The sequence below is a fragment of the Mesocricetus auratus genome, unplaced genomic scaffold (genome assembly GCF_017639785.1).
Source record: "Mesocricetus auratus isolate SY011 unplaced genomic scaffold, BCM_Maur_2.0 Super-Scaffold_100028, whole genome shotgun sequence".
Taxonomy (NCBI): domain Eukaryota; kingdom Metazoa; phylum Chordata; class Mammalia; order Rodentia; family Cricetidae; genus Mesocricetus; species Mesocricetus auratus.
In genome coordinates this window covers 4,672,833-4,697,250 of record NW_024429209.1, presented here as the reverse complement: position 1 = coordinate 4,697,250, position 24,418 = coordinate 4,672,833, and the positions used below count along the sequence as shown (strand labels likewise).

The 24,418-nt window shown below is 51.7% G+C and overlaps 1 protein-coding gene across 1 annotated transcript; it reads right to left on the bottom strand.

Moving 5' to 3' along the window:
- Positions 1-818: 818 nt before the first annotated feature.
- Bpi (bactericidal permeability increasing protein) lies at positions 819-24,418 on the bottom strand. The gene is made up of 15 exons (XM_005082654.4): positions 24,079-24,418; positions 21,308-21,422; positions 20,199-20,327; positions 19,120-19,278; positions 18,243-18,306; positions 15,138-15,201; positions 13,874-13,962; positions 10,989-11,165; positions 10,002-10,061; positions 8,957-9,124; positions 7,204-7,271; positions 6,362-6,404; positions 3,665-3,728; positions 2,889-2,965; positions 819-1,160 (listed from the first exon to the last, which is right to left on the bottom strand). The coding sequence occupies exons 1-15, from the start codon at positions 24,356-24,358 to the stop codon at positions 1,122-1,124; spliced, it is 1,596 nt and encodes a 531-aa protein (XP_005082711.2). The 5' UTR covers positions 24,359-24,418; the 3' UTR covers positions 819-1,121.

Genomic DNA, 24,418 nt, shown 5'->3' with positions numbered 1-24,418 from the left:
ATGGATGAAGACTGAGTGAGATCCTCTGGGCTGGGGTGGCCCTGGAACCTCAGCCCCCATGTAACAGAGTCATGATGTCAGCAGGTGTGTGTCCTTCTTTAGGAAGACCACTCCCTACTTTCCTCCCGGCAAACACTTCTCTCCATCATTGCCGTCATCAGACCCCTCCTTCCGGGTCACTCTAGTCCACTTTTGCCTTTCCAAAGCTTTCAGACATCACTGAAATACCATTTTAAAAACGAAACTGATCATGACACACATGGCTTCAACCTTAAGATGTGTTCTTGTTTATCATCCTGGTCTTAGACCAAAGGTCCCCAGTCCAGAGAGGCCTTGGGGCCACTTGATCCTTATAAAATGCATCTAACAGGCTTGGGCAGTCCAATCAGATGTCTCAAGGAAGGGAATGTCCCAACACCCCCAGCAAGATCCAACACCAATCCTGGAGAACCTGGGACTGGTGGCTCCTACACTAGGGCCTGGAGGTCATGAGCACAGACCACCAGCCTTTTGGTCACATGCTCAACAGCGCCGCCATGTGGTAGTGAGGAACAACAGCTCAGCATTGACAGCAGAAGTCAATAGGCCTGTTCAGCAGTGGTAATGACAGGAACAACAGCCCCGTAGACACACCACCTCTCAAAACTGCAGGACCCTAGAAAACCAGGCTCATCCCTTCCAATCAAGAAAGCCCCAAGGACACTTGCAACAGCCGGAGTTTGTGCTCACGTAGGTGTAAGGGACTCAAGAGTACACGTGCAGGTCATGCTGTGAGTGCATTAATGAACGGACAAGAAGCCACACCAGCACACAGAATATGCAGGAAACAAAACAGGTGTCTTTGCAAAGCCCAAAGGAATGTCACAGTTCCAGCAGAAACACCAGTGCTGGAGGGGCGGCGCTGAAGGAGGCGTGGAGCCCTGGCATACAGGCCTCCCTCTTTTCCTGAGCTCAACTTCCACTGGCTTCTGTTACTTCTAGAGCTGAGCTTGGGGAAGTGAGCAGGGGCTGGAGGGCAGGGCCAAAGACTAAAGGATTCCTGGAGCAGGCTATCCTGTGCGTACAGTGGCCCCCTTGGGAGCAGCTGAAGAGCTCCCAGGCCCAGGGCCTGTGGTGATCTCTCAGGTCCGGTGGATATCTGCTCCAAGCACCAGGAAATTCTAGGGAGAGACAGACACCATTAGCTGAAGCGCACCCTGGCTGCTGGGGTTTGATGTTAAGGAGGCAACCTGGCTGGGAAACTGTCTCAGTACACAAAGGTAGAGAGTGGCGGATGGAGACACTCCTCGTCACCTTCTGCCTCCATGGGTGTATGTGCACACACACACATGTTCACATGCGCATATGCGAGCATCCATACACATCCAAACACACAGTATGCAAGCCGCGCACACATATATGTGGTTAAGAAAAGAAAACTTGGGGGCCTGGCTAAAATGGGGATAGGGTAAGGCCAGTCTCCTTGAGAAAGGCGGGAAGCAGTGGGACCCTAGGGTGTCCGCAGTGGGTGTGTTTGACAGCAGTGACGGCTGGAGAACCTGTCAGCCGTCTCCCTGGTAGGTGTTCTTGGCCACCTTGGGGTCCTCCATGTGTCCTCCCTGCCTTGCAGCAGCTCGCAAGACCTGGTTCCAGTCAAGGTTGAAAAATGACTCCCTGCCCTGAGTGTCCTCCCCTCTGTTTCTAAGTGAAGAAATTAAATTTTGCCAGGGGGTCTTTTTTTTATGACCTTGATAAAATTCAGGAACAAGATGCTGGGAGGGTGGGGGTAGAGTCCTCTGCTCTGTCACCTGTCGTTTCTCAGTCTCATCTTCAGCCGCTCCCTGGTCTAAAGAACCAGGATTGACTGCCACCAGGCATTAGAGAGAGAAACTTGGTGACATAGGACTTTCTCATAGGGGCCGCGTGCCAGAAAAGTAAGCTGTCAACTGAGGTGGGAACTCAGGGCCGGGTGAGGGCCTCCTTGTGGGATTATGGGTTTGTTGGGGTGTGTAGGTATGAAGAGGCCGTGGTGTGCAGACACTGAGGAAGGGAGGTGGCCGACCCGTATAGTACAGAGGAAGGCTGGTCCCCTGGCTGGGAAGCTGGGTGGTACAGGGATGGCCGCTGAGCTTGAGGAGTTGCTCAGAGTGTCCAAGAATGCCAGTAATACAGGGGAAAGATGCCCAGGCAGGAAAGCCAGGATTGCTGGCCTTCAGGGAGGGGACAGAACAGGAAAGGGAGACTGAAACAGTTGAGGGAAAGGTCTCAGGAGCCCAGGGGCCTGGAAACTCAGAGGAAGGTATGCAAACCTCAGGGTGTCGCATACCTGCAGGACAGGCTCTACCAGAGGTCTGTATGTACATGTACCAGGATGATGCTGGTACATCAGTGGCATTCACCATGCTTTAGGCGATAGTTTCCTGTGAAAGACTACATTTCCCAGCTTCCCTTTTGGACTACAGAAGTCATTTCTACCCCTACAAGAGGCTGCATCCCATCTTCTCCTGTAGGCATTTTGGCCATCCACTTCCTATCTATGCGTGAACATAGTCTCACCTCAGGTCACGCCAAGCCTCTCTTTTTCCTACCCACCCCCTACAGCTGCTTTTTAAAAATAATCTGATTTTCAGCACTTAAACACATCTGCCTGAAAAGAACTGTGTGTCTACTTGGTGAGTCTGCGTTTACAGGAACAAGGAACAATGGTGTAAAAGCGAGGAGCCTGGCTTAGACTGTGAACTTCATCTGATGCCCCGGTTTCCTAAGTGCTGGCTCTCTCTGTGTCCTAAGGATGGTATGAGGCTAGGAAGGGCTCGATGCAGATGCAGCGTGTGGCACAGAGGAGGCTTGGCAACGGTGAGTTGCTGTTCCTATGGGACACTAGGTGGCCAGAGACCTTGGGCACTTACCTCGTAGGACTGAAACATGAGGTTGTTGAGTTGGACCCCTGCAGGCAAAGGAAGAGGGAAGCCTCTGCGCAGCCTCTCTAGGGTGCGAGACAGGAGAGGAGGGTGAAGCAGGACCCGGCACAGGTCTGCACGCCCGGAAGGAAGGCTGCCCTGGTGACTGCACCCCGCCTCCTTGTCCTCCAACCGCCCCTGAGCCCACATGCAGGACCCATATGGACCTCTCCCCAGTGACTTCCCTTCTTGAGGGTACACACTATTGCTCTATACCACACCTGAGTGAAACCAGGGGTACACAGACAGAGCATGGACCTAGGATTGGGGGTATCTGTACACAGAGCCCCTCTTTGTTGCAGATGAAGCTATGAATGGACAGCACCCCATAAACTAAGGTGGAACTGAGGCATGCAAGCTCAGGGGATAGTTTAGTAACCTGGGGATGCTTGGATCAATCACAAGGAATTCATCATAGACCCATCTTTCCCATGAAGATGAACTTGGGTAGGTTGGTCTAGGGACTGTTGGTGTGAACCCCAGATGCCGATAGATGTTAGTTTTACAACACCTTGAAAAAGTCACTCAACAACCGCCCACCTCACAGGCAGAAATGTTCTAAGCAATGGGAGCAGACAAGGAGTCCAGGGCCAAATGTCACTTGAGGTCATTTGAGGGGCCCATCCTCTGCCCTGTAACCTGAGCCAAGAACCAGGATCTGCAGGCAGGCAGCCCCACCCTTCTGACCAGGATTGAAAACCATTGGTTTCTTCTAAGCTCCTTACCATTGATCCTGGGCAGCACCATCTTGGGCATGAGGTAGTTTATAGCAGCCTCCATCAACTCCACCTTCAGATGGGAAGGGTGGGGTGGGGTTACATCATCAGGGCAACTTCACACCTCCTCTCCCTGCCTCCCAGCCTGGAGAAGCACCCAGAGTGGGCACAAGATCCAGAAGACATGAGGAAACTGGGCAGCTGGCAAGACCACAGAAGGTTGGGAGACGACGAAAGGGGGCTTTTCAAGGCTCTTCCACAGTGGCCAACAAAAGCCTTGCAAATGATTAAGAAGACGTGGGATATGCCTGCAATTCAGAGGCTGAGGCAGGAGGATCATGAGTTCCAGATCCTGATACCTGGCTCAAAACAAACAGGCCAACAAGCCAGGCACGGTGGCACATGCTGTTAATCCCAGCACTCAGGAATCGCAGGCAAGTATAGGTGGATGTATATGAGCCTGGTCTACATAGTGAGTTCCAGTCCAAGGTTACAATGGTAAAACCCTGCCTCAAAAGCAAAAAGCAAAGGAGGAAGAAGAGGAGGAGGAAGAGGAGGAAGAGGAAGAGGGAAGGAGAGAGGGAGGGAGGAAGGGAGGCCTTTATTTCAGAATGTGTGGTTTTTTTGGGCAGTAACAGGCCTAATGCAACCTTCCTGTGGGATGGGGAGAAGGCAATAGCAGGGGATGAAGAAAAACCTGAGCAGTAAGAGTCTTCCACAAGACAGTTTAACACAAGCGATAAACTAATGGAACTACTGAGTCCAACAGCAGGGAACTTACTTGGGGGATGTGGTGCTACTTTAACATCAAGAAATAGTAGGGAGCCATTAAACAGGATATTGTAGGAATGCAACCATCAGCACAGGGATGGGCCAATGTGTGAGGCAGAAGGAGGCTCTGGGAGCCAAGGAAGTCTGAATTCTAATTAAAGGGGCACACTGAAAAGCCAGAAAGGATGGATACACACAGACACACAGACACACAGACACACAGACACACAGACACACACACACACACACACACACACACACACACACACACGGTTTTCAAGACAGGGATTCTCTGAGTAGCCTTGGCTGTCCTGGAACTAGCTATGTAGACCAGGCTGACCTTGAACTCACAGAGATCTGCCTGCCTCTGCTTCCCAAGTGCTGGGATTAAAGGTATGTGCTACCATTGTCCAGCTGGAAGGTTATATTCTAAATCATGAACTGAATGGTAGGAATACAAATAAGTATTTCACTACTTGAGTTTGCAAAAGTGCAGGTTCCAGGTGCTCAGTGCTGCACGTGTGTTGTTTTGCCGATAGATAAATAAATAAATAAATATCTGGACCCGCATCAGGAAGCCTGCCTGGAGCACTGACACCGCTCATAAACGTGATGCTCTTGTTTCTGGGTAATCGTGCTTGCTTTCCAGGCTGTGCTCCCTGGGGCACCTCACTTAGGTGCCCTCCTAGCTCTGCATCTGGGAAAGCCCAATTTCATTTTCTGCAGGAGCAGAACTTAGTTACCAGCCAGAGTCAGCCTCTGCAGGGGAAGCCACAGGAGCCCCAGGAGGGGTAGGCTAGCCTTCTGTTTGCTATTATCCCAGATGGAGTCTCAGCAGACTTGGAGATGGCAGGCTGGGACATTGTGATTCTGGAGCTGGTAGCTCAAAGGCCCTCAATGGGGAAGGCAGGCGCTCTGCAAAGCAGCGGGAAGCAGGCTGTGCCTGTGCTCTAGGAGCCCCAGCCTTGATGGGTGTGCACTGGGTGGAGGTGCCACACGGATGGGTCTATGGCAGGGCTGAGGGAAGAGGGGCAGCCAAATGGCCAGACCTCTTCTGGGTCATTCAGTCACTCAGCCACAACCTGGCTGCCACCACGATGCCTTCCCACAAACATCTTCTCCCATCCATTCTGCGTAAGCCCCCTCCAAGCCTTCCTCCAGCCCACCCTCATCTCTCTGTTCTTGGTCTCACACCTCTGTTGTCACACTCTTGTGTCCTATGGTTGTTCCTCTCACCCAAGTACAGAACCCTAAGCGTGGCATTAACCACAGCTCCCTGTTCCCGGTAAGGACAGGCTCCCTGGGGCTGTTCACTGCCCTTGATCTCCATCTTTTCTCCTCCATTTTACCTAGAAGGCGCTGGGTGATCCAGCCCTAGCTTGCTTCGCTGGGTACATCTCTTATGTCCTCTAGGCATCATACACCAGGCACCCAGTTCCTTACGTTCCCCACACATGCCAAGATGGTCCGGTCACAGGGCCTTACGCCCCGCTGTTCCCACTGCTGCCGGCTCATTCTCACAGCCAAATGTCACCTCCTCATGGGGGCCTCCCCGATCCCACATGCCAGCCTCTTTCTTCGAGACATGTTCTCTCTAAATAGTATTGACTGACCTAAACTTACTATGTAGACTAGGCTGGTCTCAAACTCACAGAGATCTGTCTGCCTTTGCTTCTCAAGGGCTGCGGTTAATGCATTCAGCTTGATCTCATCGTCTAATATCTAAAAACTGGGGCTTAGTAAAGTAATTAATTTGTCCATTCAACAAACACACAGAGCAGTACTTTTGTGTACATTTTGTCCCAGTGGAATCCCAGCACACACACTCTCGTGAGGAAGGAATGAGTTCCAAGAGGGCAAGTGACTGGCCTGAGGCCTGTACAGTTTGTAAGTGCAGGCTGAGCCAGGAACTTCCTCAGCAGGGCTCAGACTCACCTTAAAGGAGCCAAAGTCAGATTGCTTCAGTTCCAGCATCAGCCTGCAGGAGGGGAGAGGAGACCGTCCAGTGGCCTGAGTGACCGGGAACGTCACCCATGGACACCACCCAGGCTTCTGAGCCGGTGTGCTTTCTCAGCATGCCTCAGGCTCTCCCTTGGGGAGAGTCACGCATCCCCAGAATGGTTAGTGTTGTTCTGAGCACAGCCCACAGTGCTGACAAATGTGCTTTAGAATAGCAAGTGAGCGTCTCTCTCCTGCTGCCTAGGATGCTGCTTGTTGGGACAGCCTGCAGGGAATGAAGCCAGCCGAGGGGACAGCAAAGCCCGAGAGACAGAGTGACTCAGACTCCCAAGGACATCACAGGAGCACCGGACTCTACTCAGCCTGGAAGCCTCGGGCTTGTCAGGTACCTGAATCCATGGCCTACTCACTAGTCCAGGACGTTTTGGGTAAATTGGGACATGTGGTCACTTATGTATGAGCCTGGGTGAGTCACTTGCCTCTGAGCCGCAGTTTGGTTTCTTGTTTTCTTTGGCAGTGCTGGGGAGAAAACCCAGGGCCCAACGCATGCCAGACAAGCGCTTCCCTACCAAGTCATATTCTCAGTCATTTTCAGCTTTGCTTTGGGACAGGGTCTCAACTAAGTGCTCCTGAGTATCACGTCACCACCACCCCGGCTTTGAGCAAATGGACAGCGTGCCCACTACACACCGTCTGAGGCTTGGTCAGGTAGACCGAGGCCAGGCATGGGTGCTGAGTGTACAGGGAGGCCACTACTCTCCTGGGGACCCAGGAATTGATGGGCACCCACCTCCTCCTGTCCCCCCCCCCCAGCTTACTTTTCTAGCTTCATCTCTCCAACAAGTCTGTTTGCTTCAAAGTCCACTTCCAAAGAGGCGTTTGTGTTCTGAAATGCAAGTGATCCAGGTAACTGGCCTGACCCCTGGCAGGGGAGGGCCAGCAGAGCGGTCATACCTCTGGGTCATACCCACAGAGCCCAGGAAGCAGGGAGAATGGCTTTGGCCTTGTGGTTCTGAGAGTCCTGGACTGTCAGTCTGGGGAGGGGAAGAGACACAGGCAGGAAATCCCGGCTGGCCTATCATCACAATAGCCACCTACAGCTTCACTTGAAAGAGGCTAAGGAAGAGAAGCCCCACCTCAGCTTGTGGCCTACCTATGGCCTTTTCAGAACCCATTTCACCTCCTGGGTGGACTTTCAGCTTGGAACTGGGCAGACCGGCCACAGGTTTCTAGCGCCCCCTGCCGGGAGACTGTAGACCTCTGTAGGTGCTCCACTGTTAGGGGAGACGCTGGACACATGCAAGGGCCACAGCCATTAATGTAGCAACAGGGTGATGCAGCCAGTGAATACAAATCAGCAGTGAATGAAAATTTGGACAAATTAAGGGCTAGGCAAATGCACAAATAAAAGAGTACTCAAACAGATGCATGGATGAGTGATGAATGAAGGGCCCACTGAACAAAGGTTTAAGCAAATGAATTCACGAATAATTGAATAAGTCATGGGTGTAGGGGTCAGACAAGGTACAGCATATTTCACATAAGAATGAGTAATTGACTTAATTAAAAATTGGACAAATATTGCAGGCAAATGGACAGCATTAGAAGAAACCATCCTGAGCAAGGTAGCCCAGTCACAAAAAGAGAAACATGGCATGTACTCTCTCATATATGGATTTTAGACACAGATCTGGGGAGTGCCAGCTTACAGTCCCATGGCCAGAGAGTCTGGGAAACAGAACCTTCATTCAGTGGCTGATTGAAGCAGAAGCAGACTCCCCACGGCTAAGCACTGAGCTGAACTCAAGAAATCCAGTGACAGACAGGGAGGACTAATGACCAAATGGATTAAGACTGGGCTGGTTTAACCCCCAGAAACAGCTGACCTGACAAGGGTTAGCTCTTGAATCCAAGACTGATGCCTGGGAATCCAGCATGGAACTGATCAAGACCCCCTGAACGTGGGTGTCAGTGAGGAGGCCTAGGTAACCTATTGAGCCTTGGGTAGTAGATCAGTATTTATCCCGGGTATACAAATGGACTTTGGACTCACATCCAACAATGAGAGATGCACTCTCACCCTGAACTCTTGGGGGAGGGTCTAGGCCCTGCCCTGGATGAAATGACAGATTATGGACACCCCCATGGAGGGCCTCACCCTCCCTGGGGAAATGAGGGGATATTGGGGGGGGTTGGTGGGAGGGCATGGGAGGAGGGGGAGGGAAACGGAGAGGGACCTGGAATTGACATGTGAAGCAACCTTGTTTCTAATTTAAATTTAAATTAAAAATATGTAAAATAATGGACAAACAGGTTGACAAAACACACATACACGCACGCACGCACGCACACATATCTGAATCACCAAAGACAGGTGGCTGGGAATTTCTTCACTTTATGCCGTGAAGAAATGAATTGCTGAATGAATGAAAGGATGAGGGAGTGACAGCCACATGTAACTAAGCAAAGGCATAGGACAGCTGGTGATAAGTGCCTGTGGGAGTGTGAACAGGGGAGCCGGCTGTGGAGTCGCAGTATTTGGACTTGAATCTGGGTCCCCACCCAACTTACTATGTGAAGCAGAAAAAGAGGAACCAGGGAGGAGTTGGCAAGCACCGAGAAGGCCTGGGTCTTCATGGCAAGGTCGAGCAAGAGGCCTGAGGGCTGTATGCTCAGGCGTGGAGGCGAGAAGGTGGAGATCACTAGCTGTACCTCTGTGCTGGGGAACATCATGGCCACCTGCAGTTCCCAGTACAAGTGACAAATGACACAAGAGGTTCTTTTTAGTGAAAGTTTCTGAGACCCATGCAAGCCTTCCATCCTTCCCCGGGCAATCAGCTGAGGTAAGAGCAACAACTACAAGGCCAACGTCCAAGACAAACCTCCTGGGCAATTCTACCAGTCACACCTCCCCAGCCACCACCTCCTTGTGGAAGTTTCTGGACACTATTGTAAATGGAATACTCGTGCTCCTTTTCCACAGCTCACGTTAGCTCTAAGAGATGGGCCTCTATGGAAGGCAGGCTGAATGAGGTCATGAGTGTAGGGGTGAGCTGAGGGCTCAGCTCCTCAGAAGAGGGGACGCTACTGCTTTCTTCTCCCTCCCCTTGGACTACTGGCTGGCAGACTCCTCCTGAAGGCCCAATCTTGGCCTTCCAGTACACAGAAGTCTAAGAAATAAATTTCTGGCTTAACCCATTCAGCCTGCAAAAGGAACCTGCCTGTCCACCTCATCTACCCACTGACGTCACATCACAGTCTGCATGCATGGTTCGTTCATTTAACTGCCTTGTGCGCCTGAATGGAACATTTCCGTCTTCACAGGACTGAGAGAGGCAGGAAGGAGAAGAATGGAAGGACTCAGAGAGGGAAGTTCAGGGGCAGAGGAGCCCGAGGTGTGGGGATGACAGACTGTTCTGTTGGTCCCCAGCTCAGCAGGGATTCGATGGATGGGTGGCATTGATGGGACACCTGGCCTATCCCTGGGCTGGGCTACGCTGAGCCAGCTCCAGTCTCTCCTGCTGTCTAAAGGCCTGAAGGGGGCCCTCATCCTATCACGATGGTCCAGTCCTCTCTGTACTCTAGCGAGATGAGTGAGGAGACAAGACTTTCCTACCTTGGGCAGGAAGGTCCCCAGGAACTCAGTGTTCAGTCGGAATTTGGAATCCTTTGGCAACTGCAGTGAGGAGAGGAAAGGACGTTGGGAGGTTGCTAAAGCTGAGAATAGGGGTGAGACACCGAATATCAGTGCACCCTGGGACTACAGTGGCAATACCACCTGGCACTACAACTTGGTTAGTTATTGGCTAGAAAGGGTGGGCGTGGCCAGTGACTACCATCTGCTGCCACACCAATCACAGGATGCCTTCTTCATTTGACCTGCCTCCATGCTACCCCTCCAATCAATCACAGCAGTCTGACCTCCCCCCTCCTCCCCATCTTGTGATGCCCCACCCCTGCCACCTTTGACTCCTGAGGTTCACCAGCCATGGGGCCCAGTCTTGCTGTGAGTAAGCAGCCTGGCTCCCTTGGGTGGTTTGTGTTTTCTTCCATAGTGGGTAGTGGACACTCTGCATGTCTTCCTATACAGAGAGAACCTGATGGTTTTGAGGAGTGCTGTAAAAGGGACCCAGGATGTAGGAGGCCAGGCTGGGATGGCTATACCTCCCAGGCTGTAGAGAAGGGGGTTACTTCATTATGTACAGACAGGGAAACTGAGGTCCAGAGTGAGTCCAGCTATGAGCATGTGGTGAGAGCCAATGCTGCTACATCAGGGGTGGGAATAACATTGTGGGGGGAGGGTGAGTGCTATGCACACTGAGTCTGGGGTCTCAGCCTCTCACTGTTATTTCGGTTAATACTCACAATCACCTCTGGGGAGGATGCTAGTGTTGGTGGCTTATAAATGAGTCTGAGGTACAAGGATGCATAAGTGACATAGAGTGCCTCAGCTGAAAAGGAATGGGACCAACACTTGAAGCGGGGCTCCCTGCCTCCTGACCCTCACAGCACCTTGAACTCCACCCCTGTGAACAAACCCTTCCACCTAGGTATGCTGGGTGTGGAGTCCATCGCTCTTCTGCTCCCAGTCAGCCACACTCACCATTTGGTCCCTCAGAGTTATTTTCAAGATTCCAGACTCATGATATGCAAATCCTGCGGTGTTAAAGAAGTAGTCGGAGATGACCAGGTGCAACATGCGGTTATTGTTGGGGGAAAAATTCATTGCTGGTGGGATGATAGGAAGTGGGCTGCGGTGTCCCCGCCAGAAAAATTCCCCCTGGGTGGAAAGAACAGAGCAGGTCTGGGTGTCCTAAAATCACAGGCGAGCATCTCTAGTCTGGTAAAAGATGGGAGAGAACCAGCAGGGCATGAGCAGGAACTGCTGTTGGCAGCATGGGGCACCAGGGAGCACTTTCTAGCATCCTGGGGCATGAGGAGGTCCCACAAAGCTAAGTGGCAGAGGCATCCAGCCAGCACCTCCCATTGCACCATCCCACCTCCCTCTTGCCAGTCGGTTCAGCAGCCAATGAAAGAACAGTGGCCTACAGATTGCCTCCCCCGTCCCATTAGCAGAATGAGGAAGGCTGAAGTGTGTGTTTTTGGTAAGTGTTACGTGCAGCTGGGAGGACACATGTTTCCTGTGTCTCTAAAAAGCACTTTGACAAAGCGTGGTGAAAGCAGAACATTTGTTTAGAAAGAAAAGGAATGTCTAACTCAGAAAATCAAATTATAGATACATTTGGTAGAATACCACTTATGTAAAACTTAAAGAGCACAGAAAGTCTAAAGTGTGCACAAAAAAGACAAACATCATAGTCAGTGTGGTGCCTCATGTGGGCAGGAGGGTAGTGGGGAAAATCCGCTGAACCTTTAGTGACATTCATCCAGGTGGGCCCAGTGCCACTGAGTTACAGCCCAGGCCCATTCTCTGAGCAACTCGTGCTGTCCTTTAATGTCCTTGTGGCCCACACTACGAAACGCCACATGGTTCCCTTTTCCCTTTTCTTTTCCTTCCTTCCTCCCTTCCTTCCTCCCTTCCTTCCTTCCTTCCTTCCTTCTTTTTGAGACAGGGTCTCTATGTAGCCTTGGCTGGCCTGAAACTTACTGTATAAACCAGACTGAACTCAAAAGGATCCTCCTGCCTCTACCACCAAAGTGCTGGGATTAAAGGCATGCACCACCACACCCAGAAAGCCAGGAAGTTCTTAAAGATAGTGGACACTAACTTTAATACTCAACCTTAGGAGAAAATTATAAGGAGGACAGCACCAATCCCCATGCAAAACAGGTCATCAACCAAGAGCAGATGTGTGTGTATTTGTATATGTGTATATGTATATATGTGTGCAAGTGTGTACATGTATGCATGTGTATATATGTGTGCATGTGTGTATGCCATAGGTATGTATGTGCCTGTGTGCACTATGTGTATGTATATGTATGCATGTGGTCCATCCATGTGTTTGTGTGTATGTGTGCACTCTTGTGTGTATGTGGGTGCTTGGAGTATTCAGTCTTGCCCAGCACCTCTACAGAGTAGTCACGAGTGAACAGAGAGCTGTCAGGGTGATTGATATCTGCGCACTCAGCTGCCTGCTCCTTCTTCCTGGATCACTGTGCAGCTTCACCTGCCCCAAGTTCCTTGTTTTTCCATCCTCCATCTGCTCCTGGCTAACCTCCATCCCCTCTCTCCAGGTCCCAGCCCACAAATGTCCCCAGAGCTAGAGACCCAGGCTGCCTACTCACACTTTCCCATCATATGAATAAAACTCTTGTCCATTTAGGAACCAGCATGCCACACAGTGAACAAAATGGGCGTGATTCAGTACCAACTGCAGCTCTGGTTAGCTGCATGGGACACCTGAAAAAAGTCAAGTTGTTCCAGGGGCCTTATTCTGGCTGTTCACTGAAGGACAGAGTCACCAGTGAAAGGTCACAGGAGACATTTTTGTGGGGGGGCTTAGGAGCTGTCCACATTGTGCTCCGCTGGCTCAGTGATGGATAGCAATGCTTACAGGAGTATCATGAAGTGTGTGTGTGTGTGTGTGTGTGTGTGTGTGTGTGTGTGTACGCGCGCTGTCTCTGTCTCTCTTTGTGTCTGATCTCCCACCTGGCTCTCTCTGTGTATGTTGTATTGCTGTAGATAGAGAAGGATTGGGGTGTCTCCATGAGTCTTGATGGGGCTTATTTCTGGATGGTATGGTTTAGGCCAGTACTCAATCTGTCAGTCTCCACCCCCACAGGAATCACATATGAGATATCCTGCATATCAGATATTTACATCATGACTCATAACAATAGCAAATTTACAGTTATGAAGTAGCTATGAAACAATTGTGTGGTTGAGAGGTCACCACAACATGAAGAACTGTATTAAAGGTTCACAGAATTGGAAAGTTGAGAAATGCTGAGTTAGGCAATGTCACGCCTTTTCTACCCTCTGTTGTCTTACCTACCTTTTCTTCCTTCCTCCCTCCCTCCCATCCAACAAGTTTCCTGAGCACTGACCCTACACCAAACATATTTCCAGGTGCTGTATACACAGTGGTGAACTGTACAAACATTAGTGACTGAAGCAGTCCCTGCCCCTCTCTCACCATAGGGTGTGTGTGTGGGGTAATTAGTTCTGCTGAGAAAAAGGCAGTGTTGGGGTACAGTGGCGAGGGCTATTCAGGTGAGTGGTTAGAGAAAGCATCCCTGGGAAGACATCCCTAGGAAGGCCTATTTGACCAAGAACTGGAAGGAAGCAGGGAGAGCAGTGCGCTTATCTGCTGCAGAGAGCCCTGGGCAGAGGGGAGAGCAAGGCAGTGCAAAGGCCCTGGGCAGGGGGCAGGTACTGGGAGTTTTTGGGATGCTGATGGCCAGCAGGGCTGGAGCTGGGGATGCAGGGGAGTGTGGAATGGGGCAAAGCAAGCAGGAAGAGGTCAGTTTCCAGGGTTACGGGGCTCATATTTGAACAGATACCTGTCTCTGTGGAAGCCTCACCTTTAGCTGCCCCTCCAGGAGCTCAGGTGTGGTTGTCACAGTCAGTAGACTGTAGTCAATCGCGACCATTTCATCCACTCTCGCTATCACTAGACACAGAGAAGATGGGTTGTGAGCTGGTTCCAATGGCAGTAGCCTGTATGGCCACAAGGGGAACTGTGGTCTCTTTCCATCACCCCCACAGGATCTCCCTGAGATTCCCATAAAAGAAGTGAAGTCTGGTGTTGGAGACTGGGTTGGAGCACCTAGTGAGCCACTGCTAGGCTCTGGGTTCAGTGCCCAGACTCATGTACACATGTACTCTGTCTGTCTGTCTGTCTGTCTGTCTGTCTGTCTGTCTGTCTGTCTGCTCTCTCTCTCTCAGATTGCAATGGCTCAGTGAGGGAGCAACAAGCTTGTAATCCCATCATGGGGGAGGCAGAGGCAGAGGCAGGAGTTTGAAGTCAGCCAGATTGCTGAGAGTTAGAGGTTAGCCTGGGCTGCAGACATACACAGAGAGAGAGAGAGAGAGAGAGAGAGAGAGAGAGAGAGAGAGAGAGAGGGAGGGAGGGAGGGAGGGAGGGAGGGAGGGAGGGAGGGAGGGAGGGAGGGAGGGAGGGAGGGAGGGAGGGAGGGAGGGAGGGAGGGAGGTGGTTCTTTGGTCCTGCACTGGATCACTCATTATGAACCTGGGGTGCTTCAGTCCACAAGGGGGAGATCCCAACTTACAGTGGATGTGAGTAAAACACATCATAGAAATGTCTAAAATTTGCCAAAAAAATGAAATTTATCTCCACACTGGGATCTGGACTCTTCTAGATGGCCCTGGGACTTCAAACAAGTATCTGCCCCTCTCTTGAATCTTAGTGAGGAGGCTGGGGCAGGAGGATGCCCGCCAGCAGCAGCAGCTGCTCACTGCCATTTGTTGTGTATAAAGATATTGTTCCCCTTTCAGGGTGTGGAGACTGAGGTCTAGAGAGAAGTGGGGAGTCTCTCATCCCAGGTTGTGTGTGTCACTGGTCTCAGAGAGCCAGGGTGAGGGGGTGCTGGGGTGTTGGGATGCCAGGGTGTGGGGCACTCGAGTGCTTGGGTGTTGGCCTTCTGCCCGACTGGAGGAAGCAGTTGCCTTCTACTTCATTCTGGAGGCACAAGGAACTGGCCCAGTACCCGCTGGGGAGGACTGCAGCCTGACCTCACCGCCAGACTCGGGCCTGCTCTGGTCACTCTGCCTCCCTTCCAGCCCCCAATATCCCCTCTCCATCCTCAGTCCACTCCCAGCCCTTACCTGGAAGAGTCTGGACATAAGGCTGCAGCTTTGTGGACACAGAGTTGATCACGATCGTGCAGATCTAGGGCCAACCAAAGAAATGCCAGTGAGCTTCACAAGTGGAAAGGGCCCTCCACAAATGAGTCCAGATATCATCTTTTATCTGTGGCTATAGCAAAATGCCAGAGACCAAGTAATTTACAGAGAACATGGGTTTATTTAGCTCATGGTTCCTTCCAGTCCACCACAAGTGGGCAGCATCTGCTAAGAGGCTTCCAGACTGTAACACAGTAGAGAATGGAGCTTGGCAAGACAGAGGCATGCTAGCTTAGGTCCCTTGCCTCTTCCTATAAAGCCACCAAGGCCATCATGGGGGCTCATTTAACCTTCTTGCCACCCACAGGCTGCACCTCTAAACACCACCAACAGATTAATTTGGTGATCAAGTGTCTAACACATGAACTCTGTGGAGACTCTCTTTCTCTTCCTTTAGTGTCTTCTTAAAAATCATGCAGCTAATCAAGTTTCCTTTTTGCCTTTGGCCACTGTAAGCTCAGAAACAGTTAACCGTGTAAGACTACATTGCCTGAATATCTGCTTCCCGTGTTTTTCCTGCATGTAAAACTTTCCTAGAGCTAGGGTGAGAAACCTACTCAATTTAAAAAATCTATAGCAGGAAATTCCCCCAATCTGGGGAAAGAAATGAAATTTAAGTACACTAGGTACTTGGAACACCGTGTAGACCCTACCAGAAGAGAACCATCTCTGATCATATTGTAGCTGAAGCCAAGAAGCCGGAACAAATAAAGAACCCCAGAGACTGCAGGAGAGAAGGTGCTTACAAAGGCAAAATTACCAGAGCAAAGGCACACCTGACCGCAGAAGCCCCCAAGGCACGGGGGGAGAGCGGTGATGCATTTCCCACCCTGAAACAAAGAGCTCCAGCCAAGAGCTCTACCCAGCAAAGCTAACCTGGGGCAACAAAAAGAGAAATAAAGACCTTCTACACATCCTCAAACTGAAGCCATTCTTCCTACTAAACCAGTGCTTCAGGCGATACTTAGAGGAACTAGGGTGTGTGTGTGTGTGTGTGTGTGTGTGTGTGTGTGTGTGTGTGTGTGTGTGTGTGTGTGTGCAGAGCACAGTAGAGACATGTACCAGTCCGAGAGCTTGGGCAAGGATACATCTCTCATGTTTCTTTAGGAGAATAACCAGTGAGTGGACAGAAAGACTCAGCCTTGGCTCAGTAAACTAGAAAGTCTTCAAGAAAAAGAAGTTAGTGTGTGCAGGTCAAGGGGGAGCACACCTTTAATCCCAGCACTCAGGAGGCAGAGGCTGGCGGATTTCCATGTGTTTGAGGCCAACCTGGTCTACAAAGCCACACAGAGAAACCCTGTCTCAGAAAACCATAAATAAATAAATAAATAAACAAACAAACAAACAACAACAAAAAAGAACTTAGGCCGGGCATTGGTGGCGCAAGCCTTTAATCCCAGCACTCGGGAGGCAGAGGCAGGCGGATCTCTATGAGTTCGAGACCAGCCTGTTCTACAGAGCGAGTTCCAGGACAGCCTCCAAAGCCACAGAGAAACCCTGTCTCAAAAAACCAAAAAAAAAAAAAAAAAAAAAAAAAAAGAACTTAGTGTGCATCTCTTGGGGCCAACCCTAAATGTGGGGTTCAGTGGTAAAAATGCTTGCCACACGAGAGTGAGGGCCTGAGTTTGAATGCCGGGGACCCATGTAGAAGCTGGGCAGGTAGCAGAAGCACCTGGAACTCTTCCTATGGAGAGATGGAAAGTGGAGACAGAAAAGAGCCCAGAAGCTTGAGCGTCACCTTGCCTGGTGTATGCAGCAGAAAAGTGACCAAGGGCATGCACATCTCAAACATAGTGGAGAGGGAGGATGGATACCTATCTGAGTTGTCCTCTGATTCAACATGGGCAGAGTGGCACAAGTGTGTCTGCATTCACAACACGAGTACACACACACACACACACACACACGTAAATGGTCTTAACTCTTCAATTAAAACATACAGACTGAGCCGGGTGGTGCTGGTGCACACCTTTAATCCCAGCACTGGGGAGGCAGAGGCAGGCGGATCTCTGTGAGTTCAAGACCAGCCTGGTCTACAGAGTGAGTTCCAGGACAGGCTCCAAAGCCTGGGGCTTCCCAGTGGAGCTCAGCAAAGTAGGGAGAGAGGGGGCGGTGGGTAGGAATATAGAACTTAGGAAGGAAGAAGGGGAAAAGGGGAGGGGTGGAGAAGCTGCCCCTGGAATGTGCTTCTGCCACAGGAGGCCCCGAAGTCCCCAGAGGAACCGGGCCATCCTTCTCTGAGGCTGTTGTGCCGCTTCTCACTGGCCCAGGCTGAACCCTCCGACTGCCCCTCAGATGCCGCCTGCTCCCACTGCCCCATTGCTTACCCACCAGGCCAGTAGGGGGCTCCAAATCAACCACTCTCGTAGAGCATCCCATGGCCTCAGCTACCTTCTTGGCCGGCTCCCCGCCCACTCCAGCCTGCTCAGGCCCACTTGCAGCCTTGGGGCACTTGACACATCACTTCCTTAAGCAAGGGCTGCTGCCAAGCAGGATACCCTGCTGGTGATGATCTTTAGGGACCCAATGCCAGAGTGCACACAGAGGGTCCTTGGAATTGTGCTAAGCTATGTCTGCCCTCAGCACGGGGGACACCCTGCCATCTGCACCCCGCCATCGCCCTGCTCCACACTCCATGGGGATCTCTCCTAGTGGCAGCAAGAAATAACGTAGATGCAATATCTTCCTCATCTTCCTTGGTGTTGCGTGTTCTAGGGCAGCACCAGGGAAGAGAGAGGAGGGAAGGGGAGGGGAGAGGAGGGCGGGTGCCTAGGGGGAGACAGCAAAGGCTGGCTGTTCTTCTGTGAAGGCGCTGGGGTGGGGTAAACAGAAGCGGCTAGGCAGTTACAGGAAGGCTTGCCGGGTAGGGGCTGCCCCCCCAGCTCTCTGCGGGACTCTCTGTGAAGCACTGGCTGGGCTCTGGAGAGAAAGCTGTGGATTTAAATGCTCTACGGATGCTGAGGGGTGGGGATGAAGGCCAAGGTGTCACTCCGAGGCCCTGCTCTGCCACCTCTGATACTCTCCTACCTTCTGATAAATGGTGTTTCTCAGGGAAGTCTCGATATTCTTGTGGAATAGCTGGATCAGCCACCTGCAGGTTGACATGTGGGGACACACAAGGGAGTTTCAGGTGTGCCTGGGAACCCTGGCAGCTAGCCCTGGGTCATGCAGCCTTCATTAGACATGTCTCCCCATTTCTAGCAACCTGTTTACAGAACTATCTTCTTAATAGCTACAGACAACTGCCCCATCCCATATCCACCCCTGCGTGACCCTGTCAATCGGTAAAGCAGTGGCATTGGCGAGCCTTGTTCCCTGATTCTCTGTGTTTCCTCTCACCACAGTCTGCACATGTGTCCCCCTGTCCAAAATACCCCATCACCAGCTTCTACCTACTCACTCCTTTCATCTCAGTTCAAATGTCATTTCCTCCTGCCCCCAGTCTGGTCCAGGTCCTCCAGTTCTGTGTGTCTGGGGCACTATGTACCTTTTCTAAGTGTAGGTTCTTATGGCCCTACGTGAGCCCTTCCCTGATGTAATAACACTACTAAGGTGCCCCCCACCCCCATGGGCCTGGTGCTTTAGGAAAACAGACTGGGTTGCCCGAGAGGCTAGGGTCAGACAGCCTGTCTTGACTACTGCATGGCAGTAATGCCTGCCATCGTCTGTGCAGGCTTCGGGGGCACAGCCAGTCTCGTAGGTGATTGTGGGTTGGAATATGGACATCTGTCAGTATTGACCTGTACCTTGAGATGGTGTCTGCTCCCCGTGCCCCCAGGCCCTGCCCCCCACACATCCAAGGCTCTGAAAGGTCTGTAGGTCCATGTGGGGGTGAGCCTACTTTCTGAGGAAGGGAGTTTGGGGGCACAGTCTCCTCTTGGGACTGCAGGCCCTGGAGACCTACCCCAGCATGCTGCCTGAGATTTTGACATGGACGCTGTCAATGTGACTGTTGCAGGCAGAGCACTGGACGGTGATGTGGCCTGAGGGGTTCCTGCCCAGCCTCAGGTCAGCGGAGATGGAGACACCTTGAACATCCAGGTCAAACTTGCCACTGGCTTTGCTGAAAGGGAGGCAGAGAGGAGTGACCTGGATCGAATCCTTCCCTCATACTTCTCCCGTCAGCGGGGACCTCAGGTTCCCTGTTTGCCCCACTCCAGAGGTAGGGGTGCCTCAGAGAGGAGAGGCAGCTGTGTAAACCTGGCAATGCTGGATGTCAGGGTTGTAACCTGACACCCCAACCTGTTTTCACCTGGTACTCTGCCACCCCACCCTCTAGCCCTTCGCTGTGTGGCTTTGAGCATGTTTCTTAACCTCTCTGAGTGTCCGTTTCTTCACACAGACCTTGTACTAACAGCTGAACATCTTACTTTTGTCACTAAAAATCTGAGTGTTTGGTGTCATGACTTTAAGCAATTACTGACCCAGTAGTATGAACTTACTACTGATGAATGAACTTAATTAGTCACTGCCCCTGTAGGAGTGAAGTGAATTTATTTAAGACACGGGACAAGAATATGCATGGTCAGCTCTGCCTTTTGTACTTTTTCTATCACTAAGACTATGCTCTGGGCAGCACACAGGACCTCACCTAACCCTAACCCTAACCCTAACCCTAGCCACACCCCTCAGCTGGGCCTAGCTGATACACAGATACGGACAATGCATCACAGTTACAGTTTCAAGCCACTGAGATTGGGATGTTTGGTATGCACAAGCAGTAGTTGGCTAATACAGAACAAAAACCAAAAGTCCTACCTAGCCTTCCCTTCTGAGCCACACACACCGACTCAGCCTTGCCACGCCCTGCACTGGGATGTGAACCAACTGGGCTCTTCAAGCAGTGTTCCGTTTTTAAGTGACAACCCCACCAGGGACCCCGTGGTGACACATGTCTATAGACAAGGCAGAAGTGGACATCCCTGGCTCTGATGCCCCCAAGTGCCACCAGTCTACCCAGCAACCCCTGCGCATGAGACTCACAGGAAGTTCTTCCTTGATTTCCATTTTCCGCTGATCTTGATGTCGGCGTTCTGGATGGACAGCTGGAGGCCATCAGTGGGCAGCGAACTGATCTGGGGATTAGGAATATGAAATCCATCCACAGCCATACTGCAGGGGAGAAAGTTCCAGTCAGTGTCCTGGGCTAGGAGGGCTTCACTCAATGCCACACTGAATGTGCCATTTGGTGTCTCTGTGTCTAAGTCTCCTTGGGTTCACAATGGACACATCGTGAGTGACTGTCAACAAAGATGGCAGACTTGCCTGAGGGCTTTGTATAGGATGGAATAGGTATGCCTGTTCTCACTGCTGGAATGTGAAAGCTGCTACTGTGACACATAGTAGGTGCTTCAGATGTCTGCTGAATGGACTGGGCATAAAATTCTGTAGGAAACACTTGGGGGTTTTCTGTCCAGCAGCCTGGCCCCCTTTCTTGGGGCAGGAGACCTGCAAGTGTACTTTGGGAGCTGCCTCGCCCATTCCATGCTAGGAACCCACCTGTCTTTCTGGGGTGGGACTTAAGCTTAGCTCATTAGTTTTTCTACTCCTCTGGCACAGTGATTGGCTCAGGGGCATGTCCATTATTTACACTTGGCTAATCAGAGTATACCTCAGAGCTTTGGCTTGTGTTGCAAGGAGAAGGCTTCTTCCTGGAGTAGAGTGGAGGGGGTTGTGCGCTTAGAATTACCTGGTGGCTAGCTTGTCTCTGGAGAATTGAGAACCTGACACAGAGAGGTGGCAAGAGAGACCAATGGTCCCAGTGGCACATAAGCCTGGCACAAGCGGGCCTTGGGCTGAACTACCCAGTCCTGTGAGGTCATAGATTCCGGCACAGGCCATTTGTCTGTCCTTGAAATACACGTGTATAGCCCGGGGTTTTGGGTTTCATGATGTCTCCTGTGGGAGTGGAGGGGTGCTGGAAAGAAAACTTTGGTGGCTTCATCCAGGCTCAGCTTGAGGTGCCATTTCCCCTTGGGCTGGTGTGCAGGCTGGGTTTGGAGTGTTGAAGTCCATGAGCTGAGAACTTGGCGGCCACAGGATTCAAGTCCCCGGGACCCGTATCTAGAGGAGTAAGCCTCAACAAGCCTCACCTGTAGAAGTCATAGTAACCTCTTCCCAGGTGCTTTATCTTAAAGACTCCGGAGAAGTCGGGGACTTTGATGGTTTGTAGCTCCTTCTGCAGCACGGCCACAGCCTCCCGGCATGCTGGAGGACAGAGCAGAGACAGGCTCAGAGCAGCCCTGGAGGCTCCAGACCCCTGGGCCTGACCTCGATGATGACAGTGGGATGGGCAGGGTGGGGCAGGGTCTGTGTTGAGCCTGTGCTTCACCGGCTCCTCCCACACCTTGAGCCACTTCATCCGGCAAAGGCAGAAATGGGGCCGTGCTCCAGCACTGCATCGGGAATCCCGAAATAGTCATCCACACGCCATCCTTCTTCTGATTTTCCCCCAGCTGTTTGAACCACAAAGACCTGCAGTCCTAGCACTGGGGATGTTGAGGCAGGAGAGCTTGCATTTAAGGCCGTATTGCAAAACCCTGTCTCTAAAACTGCCTGCAGAGATGGCTCAGTAGTTAAAGTGACTGCCACACAGCATAAGGAGCAGAGCCCAGGTTCCCAGAATCCACATAAATGCTGGATGGAATGGAGACTTGTCTGTAATGTCAGTGCACAGGAGGTAGGGACATTGGTCCCAGTGCAAGCTGACTGGTTAGAATAGCTGTATCAATGAGCTGGATTAAAGATTTGCCTCAACATGTAAAATGGAGAGTGATTAAGAAAGACACCCAGTGTCAACCTCTGGTATCCACATGACACATGGAGACCCTCACTCACACACACACCATGTGTGCCCATATACACACATGAACATGGAGAATGCCCCCCCAAAGTGCATGAGGGACAACACCTGAGGTTTCCCCTGGCTCCCAGATAAACCCACACTTGTGTGTTCACCCTCATGATCGTGTACACATACACACACCCCAAACAAAAACCTTACCAGCTCACAGGTCATATAGAAATATATAGCAAGCCACATTGGGTCTGTGGGCAGTAGTTTGTGAGCCCTCGTCAGCTATATCACCCCAAACAGCCAGCCAAGCATCTTTCTCCATACCTTACTCTCCATACCACTGACACCCGCCTCATTCTTCTAGACAATTGCTACGGACCTTTGCCCCCACGACTCCTGCTATCCGTCTGTAGTCAACTGCTCAACTTCTAACTTCCTTCAGGAAGCTTCCCTGACACAGATATTACTATCCTCATAGTCTTGGATGTGTCATTTGAAGCACCCATTTTCCTTTGTAATTAGGAATCTATTCACAATGACTCTCACTGATGTCACTCTCCTTTGCTAAATGAAAGTCCCCAGAAGTTGGAGGCAGTTTTTATGTATTAATGCATCTCTGGTATTTACAGTGGTGCCTGGCGCTTACTATTTGTTGAATAAATAAATGAATGCCCCAAAGGCAGGAATTCTGCCACCAGTGATGAGGTGGCTGACAGCATCAAGGATCCAATTAACAGGCAAACATGTTGCCTGAGGGGAGAGGAGGGAGGCAGAGAGGTGAGCCGTGAACAGGCTTCCGGTTTCCCAGGAGCCAACTGGGACTTAGTCATAACCAGCAACAGCAACAATAAAATGCACGGGGTCTTCCTGTCCAGCAGGCTCTGCTTGCTGCCTGCTGAGCAATCCTTGGAAGAGGATCCTCTCACCCCTCCCATCTCCCACAAGAGGAAACAGGCTAGGGAAGACCAGGGCTGTTCCAGAGCCCACAGATGAGGTAGTCAGAGGCAGGATGAAAATGCAGGCGTCTTGTTCCCTGAGTTCAGGCCCCAGGGTCAGCCTTTGGGTGTGCAACATGGGGGTGGGGGTGGGGAGAAAGGCACACTCATGAACAGGCTTGCTGCTCTTTCAAAACCTCACTCCAGTTGCCACATGGGACACCAGCAGAAGAGAAAAGTGAGGCGGTTGTGAGGACTTCTGCTGAGCCTCTGCTCCCTGAAGCTGCCACACACATGTACCCTTATGAGGACATGTGCTACACGCAAGCACACACACACACACACACACACACACACACACACACACACACACACCAGCTTTGGATTTAAACATAACCCTCGAAGCTCAATGGGGGAATCTGTCTGCATCGCTGAGATTCTGAACCGTCCTGTCTAGGCTGGAACATGAGTTCTGGAGTAGGAAAGCAAATCTCCTGGGGCCTGGGCCAGTGCACACTGATTTTGAGGTCCTGTCTCTGCTTGGTCTGGTTTGAGCAGTTCCTCTGTCTATCACCGGGGGGCAGCACCAAAAAGTTCTTTGGAGGGCTCAGCGAGGACCTGAGCTCAAAAGCAGGTGCGCGCCTCCCAGAGCCTCTTGGGCGACTCGGGTGTGGAAGAAACGGGACCCGGAGGGTCTGTGAGGCACCTGGCAGCGAAGCAGGTGAGTGGAGCTGTTACCTGCCTGGGCTTGGGGAAGTAGTCTGGGGTAGTCGGCCAGCTGAGTTTGGACATCTCACTGGAGAGACCCTCACCTAGCCTGCTCAACCTAATGAGGCAAGGCAGACGTCGGAAAGAAAGGGCCTAGAAATTTGCGCCAGGAGACAGTGTTCAGAGAGGGGACCTTGAGGACCTTCAGGGACCGGGGACATTTGGAATCTTTTAGAATAGTGGTCCAGTCACAGCTCTGCCACTGCTCAGCCTTGTGAGCGTGTGCCTATGTCAAAGAGTGGAAAGAGGTCTCCCCAGCAGAGCTATGAGCTTGCCAGGCACCAGATTTAAATGGCTGTGCATCCTAAGTGCTCAATGAGTGCCCCTCAGGATAAGGGAGGAAGGGAGAAAGGCATCCAATTACCGAAGTTCAGACCCTCCTGGTAGATTATGGCCACGAAGCCAGGGTTGACGGCCGCTGTCAGAGCTGTGCCCATGATGGCCAGCAGCGCCAGGGTTGACCATTTCCGCACGTTGTCAGGGCCCCAAGCCATGTCCTCCAGAGAAGCCCAGACCTCAAAGCCTCCGAGGGGAACCTGAGACCTATAAGGAAGCCGCCTGGGAAATGGCAGGGCAGTAGTAGAAAGAGGAAGGAGGAAGGCACCCGTGGGGGCGGGAGGGGGAGGGCAGCTGCGGTTCCCCATCAACGTTGGGGACCAGTCCAGAGGCTGCCCCAGTGGAGCCTGGAGGTCTGTGCGAGCATG